This window comes from Pristiophorus japonicus, chromosome 11, assembly GCF_044704955.1.
Source record: "Pristiophorus japonicus isolate sPriJap1 chromosome 11, sPriJap1.hap1, whole genome shotgun sequence".
NCBI lineage: Eukaryota > Metazoa > Chordata > Chondrichthyes > Pristiophoridae > Pristiophorus > Pristiophorus japonicus.
Window position 1 is genome coordinate 122393195 of NC_091987.1, and position 19316 is coordinate 122412510.

The window sequence follows — 19316 nt, forward strand, 5'->3', positions numbered from 1 at the left end:
TATGTGCAATGTGCGCCGAAAACCGGTTTTTGTGATGCCTTCCCGGGTCCATACACGCTCCGTACGGACCCGGGGAGGCCGAGATTTCTCATTTCAGTAAATAACCAGATTAAAATTATCTCTCTGGTTTCCATGCTGGTGTGATTTGGGAATAAAGGTGCTTAAAATGAATACATTTAAAGTAGCGGTGATGCCTGAGAAATAATTTCTGGATATAAATTAATCAGTGACCACGGGTGATGTTTTAAATGTATGGTGTACCAGTCAAACATCATATGGGACTGGTGGTGCTATGTATTGGCACCACTGCTCTCATCTCAGACTAATGGGATGAAAGTGTCTCCTCTTTGTCAGTGTTGAAGGCCTCAATGTGGAAAGAGCTTGCGTTACCTCAGCCCAGTTCATTGAAATATTAGGAACAGGAGTAGGGCATTCAACCCCATAAGCCTGTTCTGCCATTCAATTAGATCATGACTGACCTGTAGTTCAACTCCATTTACCCACCTTTGCTCCATATCCCCTGGCGGCCTTGTTCCAATGGGATCAAGGGTTAGGAGGCTTGAGTTGGTCAGGTTGTAACAGGTGGGCTGCCTATTGAACATAGTTTATGACACCTAGCAGGGGGCCATATTATATATAATATATCTGTGTATTTTTGCAATGATTTATGTCTTTAAAAACCTTGCTTCTGTATGCATTTCCTATCAGTTTTTCGATTTATAAGTTCTTCTGTCCACATTTATAATGGCAAGTACTCGTGCACTTATCACATTGTCATCATCATCATCAGCTTGGCGGTCCCTCGTATCGAGGATGACTTGCTTACACGCCAAAAAGGGATGAGTTCACAGGTGTTTCAATGAAGGACCTAATATTCCAGGTCCCGAACTACATGTTGAGTGGAAGATGCCTGTGCGTGGATTTCTTTTAACATGTGGTGGCCGTTGCACATCAGCCACCACACAGGCTTGACAGAGCTAGGGCTTGGTCCAGTGGCAAGGATTAACCAAGACGGCTGGAGACCAGCTCTGCCGCATGGACCTAGTGTGGGCTGGCCCATGCTGCCCCTGGGCACACGTCTCTTCTGGGCCCCGAACTCATGCCTGCCCTGGGCCCCGATAGCGTCGCTCCAGGATCACTCACCACCCTGCACCCTGACCTCGCTGCTCCTGCTGTACTTGCCCATACTCCAATTACCGACCTGGACCTTGATGACATCCAATCCAGTCGCCCTCTTCACTGCCATCGCCATCCTACACCAGCTTGCGCTGTACCTTGCAGTGGTATGCCGCCACGCTGCTCCTTTTATGGCCCCGACTTGCCGCTGATGGTCTCTCGCAGGTCGGGACCACCATGCTGCTCCCAGGGCTGCTCACCACTTTTTAAGTCTCCCACTCTTAGTTCTGACGAAAACCACAGAGTGATCGTTGTAGACATAGGATGCCACAGATGTCATCCGGTCTCTATCCTCTGTGAAAATTGTAATGCCTTCCACAAGCACCGATCCCCCAAGGGATTGGTTTATATCCAATCCTATCCAATTAGAACTCCTTGCCTGATTAACAGTATAATTTTGAACTCTGATACATTAAAAAGATTTTGAGGATCAAGGTGAGCTTTTTTGATGAGGGCCACTGATTAGACAGCTATCTATGAGGAAAAAGGTTCTGAATTCCAAAGTGTACAGTTACATGAAATGAAATCTCATATGAAGCGAAAATTGAACTTGTGTTATCAATAATTGGTCCATAATCTTTTCAACATTTGTGTAGGCGGTAAATAAACATTCACATTAAAATGTCTCTTTCCAGAACTATCTGTTATGAAAAGCTTTCTAGACTTGGAAATTGTGCCTTTGGGTTAGAAAATTATAAATGTAATGCCATTATTTAAGAAAAAAGCCCCCCAGGGAAGAAACCAGGAAATACAGACCTGTCAGTTTAACATCACTTGTGGAAAGTTACTGGAATCTATAATCAGGGATAGAGTAACTGTGCCTTTAGACAAGTATCAGATGATCAGAGAGTCAGCATGAATTTATGAAGGGTAGCTCACGTCTGACAAATCTGTAATACACAAGGGAATACTGTGGATAGGTGGGTTAGATGGACAAAGATCTTCTCCTGCTTGAAACTGTTGCTAAGGTTCCTTTATAAATGGGGACATAAGAATTTATAATAGAAATATAAAAATAAGGACAGAATGTATGACTCTAAAACATCTAGTACATCTGCACATTCCAGTACTATTATCCTCCGCCCTTTAATTCTGCTTTACCTGAAAACTATATTGAGTTTGATCTTCCATGTTTAATGCCACAAGATATCGACTAGTGCACAGCGGTGTGTGTGTGTGTATTTTAATCACAATTTCTTCTATTCCTTGCAACAAAAAGTTACATTTCAATAGTGATTTCTCTGACTGCATCTGAATCTAAATTTCCTTACAACTGATGAAATGATCCAAATAGATTTGTTCTCACTTCAAACAATTGCAGTGCAATTTTACTGTGAGAGTTTTTGGAGCTACATGTATCTAAGAATCTGCTTACTTTATAACAGTAATTTAAATACAGAGAGCCTGAAAGCATTTAAGCATTAAAGCCCTTTCATAAAAAATCTGCGTTGGTTATTGTGTAGTTACTGTGACAAAATAATTGACTCTTTGTGTGCTTTTGTTTTAACTGTCTCCAAAGAATGCCGTGGTATTTCCTGAATAATAATTAGAAGGCTTATAGATTTTGAAGATGATGCATCGCTTACTTTCTTTAGTAAGTTTCACTTCTGGGTTCCAGTCCATGTAAAAAGCTTAGCCTTTTGCTGAGACTTTTATGATAATTTAAGAGTAGCTGTAGGAAAACAGTATCCCAGCACAACAACTGCTAATAAATCCACTAACTGCTGTAGGTTCATTTGAATCTAATTTAGCATTTGGTTTCACTAGATAGATACGTTGAAAAAAAACTTACTGATGTGCAAGGTAGAGGAAATAAAAACAGAAAATGCCAGAAGCACTCAGCAGGTCATAGAAACATAGAAAATAGGTGCAGGAGTAGACCATTTGACACTTCGAGCCTGCACCGCCATTCAATAAGATCATGGCTGATTGTTCACCTCAGTACCCCTTTCCTGCTTTCTCTCCATACCCCTTGATCTCTTTAGCCGTAAGGACCATATCTAACTCCCTCTTAAATATATCCAATGAACTGGCATCAACAACTCTCTGCCTGCGGTAGGGAATTCCACAGGTTAACAACTCTCTGAAGAAGTTTCTCCTCATCTCGGTCCTAAATGGCTTACCCCTTATCCTTAGACTATGTCCCCTGGTTCTGGACTTCCCCAACATCGGGAACATTCTTCCTGCATCTTCCTGTCCAGTCCCATCAGAATTTTATATGTTTCTATGAGGTCAGGCAGTATCTGAGGAGAGAGCATCAATGTTAACATTTCAGGTCAATGACCTTTCATCACCTGTGCATGCACCTGTGAGTATGCTCATAGTTGTAGAGCTGTTGTTTGTCGGTTTTAGTGCCCTTTTAGCCAGGAGGCACTTGTATAATTTGTGTTTTGGTGCCCTCAGGAAAAAAAAGAGGGGCACCTGAAAAGGTTTTGGAATGTGACACCTCCCCCCCCACCTTTACTCAGGGGGCACTTGATTGTTTTCTACAAAAATAGTTGTAGAGCTGTTGTCGTGGGGTGAACCCATCCGAACTGACCCCCATCCGGAAGGAATTCCTCATCGGCGCCAAACCCCGAAACCTCCCTTGGGAGCCGGTGCCTCACAACTTGAATTGCATCTGGGAAATCCCCTCCGTGCCTTTCAGTTCGGCGCAGAGGTGATTCCTGTACGGGCTGCTCTTGCACACCCTCCATTTTGTCATCCTCGTCTGCCATCCGGACACGCCATGGCGCACTATCTTGCCGTCCGAAGGAGGCGAGGGTCCTCAATTAAGTGCTCTCTATGTGGGAGTCCTCCCTTTATTTATTGGGGACTTGGCCCGTGCAACAAGTTTTTAAGTCAGTTCACGGACTTCCAGGCGCCTGCAATTTCTGCAGTCTGGAGGAGTCCGTGTTCCATGTATATGTACAGTGTGTGAGGTTGCAGCCCCTCTTCCATTATTTAAAGGGGCTGCACCTCGATTTTTGGCTGCACTTCAATCCCACGCTCCTGGGCACTCGGTGCAGAGGGGAGCGGGCAGGTCGGAAAGTCTCCTTGTAGGACTGCTCTTGCGCCTGGCCAAGGTGGCCATTAACCAGTTCAGACAGTGGCAGTCGAGGCGGTCGTTCAGCCCGACTGCCTGCTTCTTTTCTGCGGCTAAGTTCGCGCCAGGGTGTCCCTGGAGATGGAGCACGCGGTGTCCACTGATACGCTCGCCGCCTTCCGAGAGAAGTGGGCACCGGAGGGACTGGAGTGAATCATCACCTCTGGGAACAGAATTTTACTTTGATTGGCAAAGTTCCCAGTTAATTTATAAATTTATGGGTGCTAGATGAACTGATAATGTGTAGTGTGATTGTTAAACATTGTGTTAATAAACCAACTAGTTCTTAATAGAACCCAGGAAGCAAATACATTACAGTCAGAACGGGATGTTGTTCGAGAATCTCTACAATCCATCCCCCACCAGGGCGACCTGCGGCTTACACAATGGGGGTGAAATTGGTCTTTGGTGGTAGCGAATCAACAGCTCTTTTTACACTCCGCCCTGTTTTGTTTTCCAAAGAAGTCGATGAGTCACGAGGAGGTGTAAATGGGAATATCAGAATCATTAGCAACAGCAGCTGTTTGAAAAAAGTGGGGGTAGAGGTTATGATCTTTAATTGTTGAACTCAATGTTGAGTCCGGAAGGCCTAATAGAGAGATGAGGGGCTGTTCCTCGAGCTTATTTTGAGCTTAATTGGGAACAGTGTAGGAGGCCAAGGGCAGAGAGGTCAGAGTGGGAGTGGTCTGGAGAATTAGAATGACAGGCGACCGAAAGTTCCGGATCATGCTTGGGCTCTGTCCTCAGCCTCCTACACATGCCCCATTACCATCTCCTTTTGCCTTGCACCTGTATCTCTTTTTAGTCATATAATCTCTTCTGCCTTTCACCCTATCACAGACCTTCCCTTTTGTTCTTTCTTCCCCTGCCCCCTTTTTTTGCCTCTGTACTTGCTTAAAACCTGTTACACCTGTAACCTTTTCCAGTTCTGTCGAAAGGTAATCGACCTGAAACATTAACACTGTTTCTCTCTCCACATATGCTTCTCTCCTGGCCTGCTGAGTATTTCCAGCATTTTCTGTTTTTATTTCAGATTTCCAGCATCTGCAGTATTTTAAATAACTATTATAAACAAGTGTGTCAGTATAAATGTATTTATTCTAAGGCTGTCTAGCGATTTTTAAAAACAAATCGTCAATAAAATATTTTAATCTCAATTAATCTTGGGTTTTAATTGCATATGCGCGAAGGATATAATGGCCGCTGATGCACAGAAGGAGGTGAGTTTTGCACGTGAGCAGCAGCTTATGGTGAGGAATTGTGAGGTGTATTGAAGGTTGCAAGTTGCTCCAAGTGTGATGGGCCGAGGAGATCAATGAATGACTGCATCAAGCCAATGATTGATTGTAATAAAAATTTTTATTAACTTAAAATTCCTACCTAGGCAACTCCGTGTTATTTCTGCGATTAATGTGTGTTAACAAATATTATTCTCCAAAAATATGAATGTGTTAATTGCAGATGTTAAATGCGATTAATTAATGGCCCTAATTTTCAATCAGTAATTATCACACACTGTACAGTTGAGAGGACAAACATTAGTGGCTCTGCCATGGGAAGGCTGATTGAATGTATTAAATTTGCATTTCCTCACAAGTATAGGTCCTGTTGTAGTTGGGTTGTCAATCTTGGTTGGAAGCATTTGTGGAGGTTTGATCACATGACGTTCTGACCGTATGTGATGCCTGATCACATGACATTTGATTCTGATTTCTACAAATGTCACTGCATTTACCTTCTAATGGTTGGGTCCCCTATAGTTGAGTATATTATGCTTCAAGTTCAAAGACTTATGTAGTAGGCAAAGAAGGTAAACAGAGGGTGGGGAAGAGGGGAATCTGAAGGTGGGGGAGTGATTCACAGAGGAGAAACCAGAGGTGAGAGGAACTTTTGATTCCACCAGTAACTAATAGTAAATCACTGAAATTGCACTGATAATTAATTGTAATAGTAGTAACATTTAGATTTCCCTCATAACCAACAGTAATACAATTATTCACTGACAGTCTATATGCAACTGGTAGTAATAGGGGTAATGTCCTGATATCCTCCCTGCACAGCACAAGGTACGGTCAGGCTCCCCAGTCAATGTCACTTTTAATGGGCCTGATCTCTCTCCCTATCTCCTTGGACTCTAGTTTTGATTTGTGGGCACTGCAGTAGGAAATTTAAATCGTTGATCTCCCAGTCTGCTGGATGAAGCACTCAAGAGAGGTGTCTCCATTTCCAGGAAACTCCCAGTCATTCCGGGAGTCTTGGGAACCATATATTGAAGTAAAGGATGGCAGGAGAATCTCTAGAGCTAATTCCAATTCTTCATTTCTTTTCCATAGGAATGTGCAGATGCCGGATGGTGGGAAGGAGAAATCAATGGTAAACGTGGAGTTTTTCCAGATAATTTTGTCAAACTTTTGCCACCTGACTTTGAAAAAGAGGTAAGTGGCTTTCCGTGATCTTGTAACTTTGGACTTGTACAGCAATGGCAACTGTTCCTTTTAAGGAACTGCTTTTTAAAGGAGTCAGAGTAGGCTTTCAAAAATGTACAACTAAATTTATACCCAAAAGACCATAACATGTTGAATTAATTACTGCTGTGTACAGCACCATCTGTTCTCTTCTGTAAGCTGGGACTATACTTGGAAGTGTTATTTTCTTGGCGAGAAATTGAGCCTTAAATATAACCAGCTCTTGAGACGAGGGCTTCCGGGGGAGGAGCAGAAATACCATTATAATAAAGTCTCTAACTAATTTGTTATTTTAATTCATCTGAATATAATTTTTTCCTGCGCATGGTTAAGAATAGCTAATCGTTGCACTATTTTTAATATTCTGTGGTATATTTTAACGGTTGGCCAGGACCTAGAATACTTGCATAACAATCGAGCTATGTGAGCTGGTATGTGCTCGCTGCTGACTTTGGTGACTAAGAAGCTAGGTGCTAGAAGAACAAAAGAATGAGGGCTCAAAATCAGCTTTCTGTATAGCAAGATGATGTCCAAAATCTAAGGAAAAGCATGAAGAAGAGGACTGAAGAAAGTGTTCATAAATAGCAAGGAAATGGAAGTAGTATCTGAATGTATACACCAGGGAAGTTGTATATTTGACCAAGAAGGATGCAAGAAAGAGCTAATGGGATGGATTATTGTAGCTGCACTGTTTTTCATGGACTATGGGAGTTACTCTGGCGGAGAACTATATCATGGGATGTGAAAAGGGAAATATGATGCCCAGCGTCCATTCAACAGCTGTGTTTGATGCCAAGAACTGATGCTGACAAAAGCACAGAAACCAGTTGCTGTTGTGGCATGATCTGCAAGGATTTCTGCTGCTGGGAATGTTCTCCAGGGTTGCCAGTAATCATGGAATTATACCCATTAGAGTTGGTGCCCATGAGAGCAGGGGGCAGAGGGAGAGGAGAACAAAAGAATAACATCTATTACAGCGGAGCTGTACAACACATAGCCTGCAGCCAAATATCATCTGGGAATGCCCTTGCCCCAGCCCGAATCCTTTACGTGTTCTTCAAATCTTTGAGCGGCACAAAGCCAATTTCAACTTTGGATCTGCTGCAGTCCTTTAACGTTCCTGGGCTTGGAGGACTGGAAAAGGCTATTTCCTGATTAGTGGATTAAATGGCAACTTTTCTGGACTAATCACGAATCAATCTTTACCAGAATTCTAGGCCTGGGAAGTTTAAATAGTTGAGGCTGAAGTTTATGTGGGGGTGGGTTGGGGGGCAGGTTTGGTTATGAGGACAAGGGAAGGAGGAAAGGGAATAGGTGTTAGTTTTTTGTGTGGGAAGGGCTGGCTAGTGTGTGGGTGACTTTTTTTTGTATGTGGGGGTGTTTGAATTTTTGACATATGGCCATATTTTTGGCTAACATGTGGCCCATTCGCTGGTTTTGACACATTATAGGTCCCCAATTCCCCAAAATTGATATCCCTGTCCAAAAGCACGTTAGGAATTTAAAAAAAATTCACACCACTCACTCTGAGTAAGTGATGAGTTTAGAAGCAGTTTGTGCTGATTTGTGGGTGGTTAAATGCTGTAGATTGGAACTGGATTGAGGCTGCCTAATCTAATCTAATTTGGCAGTAGGCAGAGAGTGGAGATTTTTATCATCTTCAAATCCAACTCCCAGAGCTGAAAGGACAGTGTACGTCCTTCACACGGGTTGTCTCAAGGTTGGAGAGACTGAACATGTTATATCTGGCTAAGATCGGTTAACCATGATTCAAATATGTGACTTTCTTGGCTCAGCTATTCATTGAAGGCACATTGTGTGAATTAAAGAAAGTGTGGATTCCTATACCTGACGATATCCTAGTATAAGAGGATAATTTGTACGCAACTGGAACATTAAATCTAATCCCCAATTACATACTCAGCACTTTCATACTTGCATTGTTATTATCTGTGTATTGTGTTCATAAAATGCACAAGATGAATCCTTTGCTCCAGAATTCTGCATTGTTTTTTCTCCCAACTGAAACCACTTAGTACAGAAGGAGCATTGAACATTTGTGTGCTATCTATGTTTTTTTTTAACATTCTAGTTAGTCTGGTCAGGATGTCACCATCAGTGTTAGGTCATTGCAGTTCCACCAACTCGTCATCTACTGGTTTTTGGATATAGCATGTATTGTAGTTTTGAACTGGATGTGAGCCCATCAATATTAACTTGCTTATTTTAATCCTTAGCGACCGAAGAAGCCTCCGCCTCCTTCAGCTCCAGCCATCAAGCCATTGCCAGGTAATGTTTATTAGTTATAAATTATTACAATTCAGTCAAGTCCAGATAAATGCAATGTACCATTTGCTCCGATTGTACAAGATTCTTGATCAAAATAAACCAAAGCTTTGATTCACAAAAATTCCCCAGTATTTTAAAAGTGTAATTCCATCAAATTTGGACAATCCGTCGTTAAATTTCACCTAAAAATAGCAGCATATAATTATAATTACCTCAAAGTAAACTCTACATAAATATATTCCAATTTTGGTAGAATGAATTGTTTAATAGTTGAATAAATCGGTTCTGATACAAAAGATTTCCAAATTAACAGATTATTTTTTATTAATAAAAAGGTTGATTGAAGGTTAACATTTTTACCAAACTGATCTATGTGTTTTGAGTTTCATCTGTGTACAGCGGGGATATCTAACCTCCTGGTCTATGTGGCCTCCTAAACACTGGCAACTGAATCCTATTTGTGCTTATATTTCTTATTTGCTGCTTTTTCCTGCTTGAATTTTGTGTGCCTGGAGAACACCAAATGAGTATCAATAACTTGAAGAACATGTAAATTAATAGGAGGTAAGAACAGAAAACGCTGGAAATACTCAGCAGGTCAGGCAGCATCTGTGGAGAGAGAAACAAAGTTAACATTTCAGGTCGATGACCTTTCGTTAGAATTTCAGATTTCCAGCATCCGCAGTATCTTGTTTTTAAATTAATAGGAACATGGATTGAAACAATGGGCCCAAGTTTCACGCCGCGCCTAAAACGGCGCAGCCCGGACCTGGACGCCCGTTTTTCGCGCCACAAAGTGCGCCTAAAAAAAACTTGCCTATTCTCCAGGTCCCTGCAGGACCTCTGGTGTTGGGCGCGGCGCACCACGAGCTGTGGGGGGCGGAGCCAGGTCCCTGCGCTGAAAACAGTGCCGGGACCTCTGCACATGCGCGCTACAGTGGCCGCGCATGTGCAGTAGCTCCAGGCGCCCAAAACTGTGGGAGGGGCCCGAAGTACGCAGCCTCTAGCCCTGGCCGAATGGCCTCACTGGGGCTGTGTGGATAAGGCTCCTCCCACCTGACCCCGCTTCCCCCCCCCCCCCCCTCGGCAACTCGACCTCTGCTCCCCCCCCCCCCCCCTGGACCTCCGCGACTCTCCCGCCCCCCCCCCCCAGACCTCCGCGACTCTGTCTCTCTTTCTCTTCCCCCCCCCCCCCGAAGTATTGGGCCCGGTCGTTCAGCCTCCTTCTCTTCCTTCCTTCTCCCCCCCCCCCCCCCTCCCTCCTCTCTCCTTCCCTCCCAACCTCTCTCCTTCTCTCCTTCCCTCCCTCCTTCCCTCCCTCCTCTCTCCTTCCCTCACTCCTCTCTCCTTCCCTCCCTCCTCTCTCCTTCCCTCCCTCCTCTCTCCTTCCCTCCCTCCTCTCTCCCTCCCTCCTCTCTTCCTTTCTCCTTTCCTCTCTCCTTCCCTCCCTTCCTCCCTCCCTCCTCTCTCCTTCCCTCCCTCCTCCCTCCCTCCTCTCCTCTCCTCCCTCCCTCCCTCCCTTCTCCTCCCTCCCTCCCTCCCTCTTCTCTCCTTCCCTCCCTCCCTCCTCTCTCCTTCCCTCCCTCCTTCCCTCCCTCCTTCCCTCCCTCCTTCCCTCCCTCCTTCCCTCCCTCCTTTCCTCCCTCCCCTCCCCTTCCCTCCCTCCTCTCTCCTTCCCTCCCTCCTCTCTCCCTCCCTCCTCTCTTCCTCTCTCCTTTCCTCTCTCCTTCCCTCCCTTCCTCCCTCCCTCCTCTCTCCTTCCCTCCCTCCTCCCTCCCTCCTCTCCTCTCCTCCCTCCCTCCCTCCCTTCTCCTCCCTCCCTCCCTCCCTCTTCTCTCCTTCCCTCCCTCCCTCCTCTCTCCTTCCCTCCCTCCTTCCCTCCCTCCTTCCCTCCCTCCTTCCCTCCCTCCTTTCCTCCCTCCCCTCCCCTTCCCTCCCTCCTTCCCTCCCTCCTTCCCTCCCTCCTTCCCTCCCTCCTTCCCTCCCTCCATTCTCTCTCCCTTCTCCCCCTCCATCCTCTCTCCCTTCTTCCCCTCTCCCCGCCTTCTCCTCCCCCTTCTCCTCGCCCCTCCTCTCCTCCTCCCCCCCAACCCCCTCCTCCCCCCAACCCCCTCACCCCCCTTCTCCCCCTCCCCCTCCCACTCCCCTTCTCCCCCTCCCCTCGCTGTCAGAAACACAGACACTGACAGACAGAGAGTGAGAGACACACAGACAGACAGAGAGATAGAGACACTGACAGAGACACACTGAGGGGGCCATCCCAGCACGCTGTTGGAGGACTCCCGGTGCTGCAGTCGGTAAGTAGAAAATGTTTTATTTATTGATTTTTAAATTTTTTTTTATTTTTTATTAATTTTTTTTGATTGATTTATTGGTTGATTTATTGATGTATTTATCATTTATTATTAATGATGGCTCTTTATTTGTAAAACTGAAGTGTTTAATGTTTGTAAACTTCCCTTTAAACCCCCCACCCCCCCCCAATTCCCTACGCCTAATTTGTAACCTACGCCTGATTTTCTAAAGTGTAGACAAGGTTTTTTCGAGCGTACAAAAATCTTCACTTACTCCATTCTAAGTTAGTTTGGAGTAAGTTTTCACTGCCTAAACTTTGAAAACAGGCGTAAGTGGCCGGACGCGCCCCCTTTTGAAAAAAACTTCTGTTCCAAAGTGAAACTGTTCTAACTGACTAGAACTGGAGCAAACTAAATGCCGAGAATTCGAATTTCTAAGATACTCCATTTTAAACCAGTTGCTCCAAAAAAACATGAGCAACTCAGGCCGAAACTTGGTCCCTATGTTACCAGTGAAACTGATATGCATCTACGCAGCCTAAAGCAGGATTGTCCAATACATGTGGCAAATTGGGAATCCAGATGTGGCTAATTGCTTTTCTGATCAGTAAATAATCAATGAGAAATAGACACCGTTAGGCATATGATCTCAATATTCATATTCGCACAGCTTGTACACGTGAACTTTAACCTTTTTTGTCGGTAAAATGGTAAGGAAAAAAAGCAGAGTGAGTGTGTTTTTTGATCGTTGTGAGTGCCTTACTTCCTCGGTTACTGATTGGTGTTAGATGTTTGTTAATAAATATACACACATGAAATACATTTACCTGTATTGTGCGAGTGTGTCTAAGGGTTTTTTTACAAAAATTAGTGCATGTGGCTAAAGCGGTACTGGCGTAGCCACACCTGTGGCTAATCAGTGATTTCTATTGAAAAACAGTTTAAAAGAAAAGCTTGGACGCTTTAGTAACCGATAAAAAAACATGCCAAAAAAACCTTGTATTACCTTATAGTGATATAATTTTTAACTTGTCCTAAGAACTTTGCACTTTGAATATTATTCCACAAGATACCGCTGAAGAAATTAAAGGTTCAGCTGACATATATGTGGGGAATTTTAATCACTAAAAATGGGTGGGTTGGGGTAAGGTGGAATGCTAAAGTGTTTAAAAACCTGAATCACATCTCCAACCTGCCCACTTCCGCTTTAACTATTATAATGAGGCTGGAACCTCGGACTTAACCTGCTGTGCAGGTTTAACTGTGACCGTCTGGGGTTCTTGGACCTCGGGAATCCCAGCAGTGCAGAGAGGCAGATACATCATGGGGGAGCAAACATTGTGGACCGGGAGGAACAGGACAGCATCCTCACGGCCTCCCAAACTCTCCGACCATCTGCCCATCCGCCCTGCCATGCCCCCCCCATCATGGATTGGACCCACCTAGGGCTGTGGCCTCTTCTCTAGTGTTCTCCGACCGAATGGAAGCAAGCCTGTCAATCAGGCCGACTTCCAGGTGGGGAACCTGTCTGCGACGCCACACACACGCTGCAGAGAAAACGCTACAGCTAACCCGAACTTCCAGGTTTCCTGTGCTCAACCAGCCCCCAAATCCCCCACCTCCACTCCTGGCAGGTCCAAACGTAAAATTCCGGCCCTTGTATGCTGATATAATCTAAGGCCCTTAGTTTCAAGGCTATTTTATATTTCTGGCCTAGAATGTTACAACACAGGAGGCCATTCGGCCCGTCGAGCCCGTGGCGGCTCTCTGAAAGAGCACTTCAGCCAGTCTCACTCCCCCGCCCTTTCGTCATAGCCCTGCAAATTTTTTTCCTTCAGGTACTTATCCTGGAAGCCACGATTGAGTCTGCCTCCATCACTCTTTCAGGCAATGCATTCCAGCTCATAACCACTCACTGTGTAAAAAGTTTTTCCTCATAGCGCCTTTGGTTCTTTGGCCAATCACCTTAAATCTGTGTCCTCTGGTTCTCAACCATTCCGCCAATGGGAACAGTTTCTCTCTATCTACTCTGTCTAGACACATCATAATTTTGAACACCTCTATCATATCTCCTCTCAACCTTCCCTGTTCCAAGGAGAACAACCTCAGCTTCTTCAGTCTATCCACGTAACTGAAGTCCCTCATCCCTGGAACCATTACCGTAAATCTTTTCTGCGCCCTCTCTAAGGCCTTCACATGCTTCCTAAAGTCCAGTGCCTAGAATTGGATACAATATTCCAGTTGAGGTCGAACCATTGTTTGAAAAGATTCTTCATAACTTCCTTGCTTTTGTACTCTATGCCTCTATTTATGAAGTCCAGGATCACGCATGCTTTTTTTAACCGTTTTCTCTACCTACCCTGCCACCTTCAATGATTTGACCAAGCTTTTGTTGAGCTGCTGTAATTTCTTCTTATGTGGCTCGGTCAAATTTATTTTCTTTGTCTTATAACACTCCTGTGAAGCACCTTGGGATGTTTTACTACGTTAAAGGCACTATATAAATACAAGTTGTTATAATATTCTCCTTAATCAATACAGGTTGGACCTCTGGTCCAGCACCCTCGGGACCTGACCAGTGCTGAAAGAGAATTTTCCAAACCACGGGAGGTCAACAGTCATCGTATTCATCATAGGCAGTCCCTCGGAATCGAGGAAGACTTGCTTCCACTCTTAACATGAGTTCTTAAGTGGCTGTACAGTCCAATACGAGGGCCACAGTCTCTGTCACAGGTGGGACAGATAGTCGTTGAGGGAAGGGGTGGGTGGGACTGGTTTGCCGCATGCTCTTTCCGCAGCCTGCGCTTGATTTCTGCATGCTCTCGGCGATGAGACTCGAGGAGCTCAGCGCCCTCCCGGATGCACTTCCTCCATTTAGGGCGGTCTTCGGCCAGGAATTCCCAGGTGTCGGTGGGGATGTTGCACTTTATCAGGGAGGCTTTGAGGGTGGCCTTGTAACGTTTCTTCTACCCACCTTTGGCTCGGTTGCCGTGAAGAAGTTCTGAGTAGAGCGCTTGCTTTGGGAGTCTCGTATCTGGCATGCGAACTATGTGACCTGCCCAACGGAGCTGATCAAGTGTGGTCAGTGCTTCAATGCTGGGGATGTTGGCCTAGTCGAGGACGCTAACGTTGGTGCGTCTGTCCTCCCAGGGGATTTGTAGGATCTTGTGGAGACATCGTTGGTGGTATTCCTCCAGCGATTTGAGGTGTCTACTGTACATGGTCCATGTCTCTGAGCCATACAGGAGGGCGGGTATTACTACAGCCCTGTAGACCATGAGCTTGGTGACAGTTTTGAGGGCCTGGTCTTCAAACACTCTTTTCCTCAGGCGGCCGAAGGCTGCACTGGCTCACTGGAGGCGGTGTTAGATCTCGTTGTAAATGCCTGCTCTTGTTGATAGGAGGCTCCTGAGATATGGAAAATGGTCCACGGTGTCCAGGGCCGCACCGTGGATCTTGATGACTGGGGGGGCAGTGCTGTGCGGCGAGGGCAGGCTGGTGGAGGACCTTTGTCTTACTGATGTTTAGCGTAAGGCCCATGCTTTCGTACCCCTCAATAAATACGTCGACTATGTCCTGGAGTTCAGCCTCTGTGTGTGTGCAGACGCAGGCATCGTCCGTGTACTGTAGCTCGACGACAGAGGTTGGGGTGGTCTTGGACCTGGCCTGGAGATGGCGAAGATTGAACAGGTTCCCACTGGTTCTGTAGTTTAGTTCCACTCCAGTGGGGACGTATTGTCATAGTGAATGCTCCCTCAGGGAGGTTTGAAATTATTTCACAGTAGAAACAAGGTTAACAATCCTTGCTGCACAGTCATAAATAAAGGTGTTGATAGAATAAATCCTCCCCATCCACCAAAATCAGCTCCCGTCATTCAGAATGTACTATGACAGCATTCAATCCCCCCAGACTCTAAAACAAGAAAGCACAGATGCTCCTCAGGAGTCGCAAATAGCAGACTGACAAAAAAGATGCCCACAAAATGGCAATACAAGATACAGAAAGGAAGTAAGCTTGTGAGGATCCTGCACTTCACCAACAGTGCAGAAATCAGGACGCCGCCTACGCAAAGCGGCAGTTCTGCAAACTAATGCTGAACCATGGATGTTTCTGGACCAGAGAGTCCCGGACCAGAGAGGTTCAACCTGTACTATCACCCCACCTCCTTTCTTTCCCTATCTTTCCTGAACACCTTATATCCAGGAATATTTAGTACCTAACCCTGCCCTTTTTTGAGCCAGATCTCCGTTATGGTCATGACATCATATTCCCATTTGTTATTAATTATTGTGTGTAAATTTTTAACGTAATATATTTGCTAAATGTTGCTTTTTAAAATAAATCTGTTATTTTTGTTCTGGATAAACATAATGGCCCTGAAATTCCGATGTCCCGGGTCCGTAAGAAGTTCCTATGGATGAAATGAGCATGCGCTGGAAACCGACATTTCCGATCTGTGAAGTTTTTGGTCTTGACAGATGGCCGCATCTCGGGAGCTAGGACACTTACAATGTAAGATGTCCGATATTTACGAATATCTTGCCCTGCAAATGTCTTTTAAAATCCTGCGCCTGAAAAAGCAGGCGTATAGCCTATTTTTACAGGCGCAAGTGGTTAAAAATACAGACAAATAACAAATAGTTATAAAAGCATTTTTTATGTTTAAAAACCCTCCCCACGATGGTAAGTTTATTTTAAGTGTTAATAAAAAATAAAAAAAAAATTTTAAGTCTGAAAACTATTTTTTTATAACAACTTTAATTTAAATGCATGTTAATTGTGTACTTTATTTTCTATTTTTTATTGGTATTTAAGTGATTGGGGGGGGGGGGTTTCTCATTCATAGCAATAGGAATTCCGTACTTACGGAACTCCTATTGCTATGAATGAGAAACTATAATGTTCCTGATTGGCTGCTGTCACTAGATCCCGGCCTGCGCACATCCCCACGTGCACGAGCTGCGTGCTCAGTCACCTCTGGGCCTCAGGCTCGGAAGTTCGGACAGTCGCAGCAGCAGCAGGTAAGTGCATTTTTTGTTTTGTTTTTTAGGTTGTTTGCCTGCAGGAATGGTGTTACCAGAATTTCAGGGTCAATGTAACGTAATGTTAGTATGCATTGCTCTAACAATATTGATTTTACAATTTAATTGCTCCTGATTATGTCTGCCACAAACTGGGAAATTCTTTTATTGGGCTTGAGTGGTGTGCCATCGAGTGAACATTGAGTGTTACTAATGATGGGCTGTTTTTTTTGTGAATGAATCTAGGCCGATATGGAGTCTCCCGAGTGTAATTTCTCTGTGAATTGTACAAAGTGCTGTAGTACATCTGTTGACAGTCTGTATGGACTGGTGGGAGGAAGAAAGTTTTATAGGAGCTTCACGCATGTTTATATTCTCCCTTTTTCTTTTTATCTGTCCGTGTGTGTGTACTTCTCTCACCGTCTTCCTCCCTCTATCTCTCTCTCCCTCCCTCCATTCCTCCCTCTCTGGCTTCTACCAGAATCACACAAATTTGTTGCTGGAAAGTGGACTGGCTTGAGTTTCCCTTCGATTTTCCCACGGTATGGGGAACAAATCCTGCCTGCTTGGGGCTTTCCCTCAATGTGATTGGGAACTATCCCTGGTTGTGAGTTTGCATCACACCAATACAGCTTGGTGCATACTGCTAATGCCACTCCTTTTTGTCACGTATCCTACATGGCTACTGTTTGTACTATCACAAGGTGTGCCACCAGTGGGCACAGCAGTGGGAGACTTGTAGGTTACTTATACAGGTGTGCCTAACCTAGTATAAAAGGCAGGCCTCCAGGTGTGATCCTCACTTTGGAGTTATCAATAAAGGACTAAGGTCACTACAGTTCAAGTACAACACATTGCCTCGTGGAGTCATTATCAGAGCATCCAAGGACATAACAATTGGCGACGAGATTACGGACTTTCACGCGAAAATGGCTACCCTTGGTACATTGCAGCAGTTCGCCGATGGTGATGATTGGGAAGCCTTTGTGGAGAGGCTCGACCATTTCTTCACAGCAAACGACCTGGCAGGAGACAACCCGGCCACACTGGCTGGCAAGTGGAGAGCTATCCTGCTAACCAATTGTGGGCCCACTGTCTATGGCCTCATCAGGGACTTGCTGGCACTAGCGAAGACAACAACCAAAACGTATGAGGAGCTCGTAACACTGATCCATGAGCAACTCAAGCCCAAGAAGAGCATCCTCACAGCCAGAGATCGGTTCTACACCCATCGACGGCCCGAAGGCCAGGAAATCGCGAAATACGCTGCAGATCTCACCGAAGCACTGCGGGACATTTTGTCATTGGAATCGGCCATGATTGTTGGCGGATACCACAGTCACACTAAAGATGGCCATCTCTATGACCAAGGCATTCATAACCTTTACCTATGACTCTAGGCAGATGACTCATCCTCAGGACTCAAACCTGGCAAGTACTGTGCACAGAGTGACGCCTTTTAGAGGCTGAACTGTAGAATGCGAACCTTCTCAGGGAAGAGAGAACAGGCCCCTGATTCCCTTAACTCAGAGTGCGCTGAGGGGGGCTAATCGAGTAGCTCCATGCTGGCGTTGTGGAGGGAATCACAGGGCTCACCAGTGCCGTTTTAAAGACTATGTATGCAAAGGCTGCAGCACAAAGGGCCACCTCCAGCAAATGTGTAAGAGAAATATGACTCACTGTATCAATGAAGCATCTGTAGATGGTCATGAATCCAGCGCAGGTTATGAAATGATAGGCAGAGAGGCAGCTCAGCTGCACGACGAGGTATATAGCATGTTTACCTGCACCACCGAGTGTTCCCTGTTGAGGATGGAAGTCAAGATAGATGGCGTTCCAGTCTTCATGGAAGTGGACACCGGGGCGAGCCAGTCAGTAATGAATCAAGAAGCCTTTGAGAGGCTATGGGGCAATCAAGCTGAACGACCCAAGTTGGTCCCGGTTCAGGCAAAACTGCGCACCTACACCGATGAACTTATCCCAGTCATTGGTAGTGTGGATGTTAAGGTATTCCATGATGGCATGTTGCACAAGTTACCTCTGTGGATTGTTGCAGGTGATGGACCAACGCTACTCAGAAGAAGGTGGATGGAGAAGATCCATTGGAAGTGGGAAGACTTCACCCCTCCAGCGATCGACCTCCTCTGCGCTCACAAGCAAAGCTAGCCCTCACCTGAGGTTGGATCCGGCACCAGAGAGCAGACCAGCACAGCACCCGAGGCACAGTCTGCCCAGCACGACTGCATGGAGATGATCCAGCTGGGACGACCCGAGTGCACCTTCCAGGCTCCAGTGGCAGGACTCCGGAGAAAGAAAATCGGATCCAGAGGTGACTTCCCAGCCTCGGAGGCAGAACCTGGAGAGAAGAGGATCACCACAGTCGACATCGTGGATGGAGGAAAGATGGCGCCCAAACCACGAGGTGATGCGCTGAAGAAAAAGATGGTGGCGGCCGGACCACGAGGTGCAGCGCTGATGGAGCAACACGTGGCACCAAACGGAGAAGAGGATTGGGGTAAAGAAAGCAAGGCTCTCTTAAAGGAGGCCTGCAACCCACCACACTTAAAGGGATAGTTCCACACATTCAAGCAATGCAATAGCAACTGTGAGTTAGAGATAAAATGTGTAACTGATGATCAGAGTTGTGTACATGCAATAAGCAAGGAAAAGTCACCCGATTGCGATCATGTAAAATGTGTAATTGATGATCAGAATTGTGTAAATGCAACGTGCAAGGAAAAGTCGTGCGATCGCAATCAGAGCTACAGGGTATTCACAATAAGTAATGAAACGTTGTGCGATGTAGGATTTCAACTGCACACAGCCAATGCAGCGGGCAAACACCCATCAGGAGCACACAGGTCCAGCGAGCTACCCAATGCTGTAGCCTGCATCCCTGGGACCAGACTTATGCACCATGGAGTGTGGCCACAAGTAGCCAATACACATGAGCTGCAGAGCAAGCGATCTCAGGAGGGCACCGGT

General features: G+C 45.6%; 1 protein-coding gene across 2 annotated transcripts in view; it reads left to right on the forward strand.

The window, feature by feature from the left end:
• The window catches only part of sh3kbp1 (SH3-domain kinase binding protein 1), a 380309-nt gene that overhangs the window by 304351 nt on the left and 56642 nt on the right, over positions 1 to 19316 (forward strand). For both annotated transcript variants that reach the window (XM_070893971.1, XM_070893970.1), the window contains 2 exons: positions 6595 to 6696; positions 8964 to 9015. In XM_070893971.1, coding sequence (XP_070750072.1) covers positions 6595 to 6696; positions 8964 to 9015 — 154 coding nt within the window. The remainder of the gene's footprint in view (positions 1 to 6594; positions 6697 to 8963; positions 9016 to 19316) is intronic.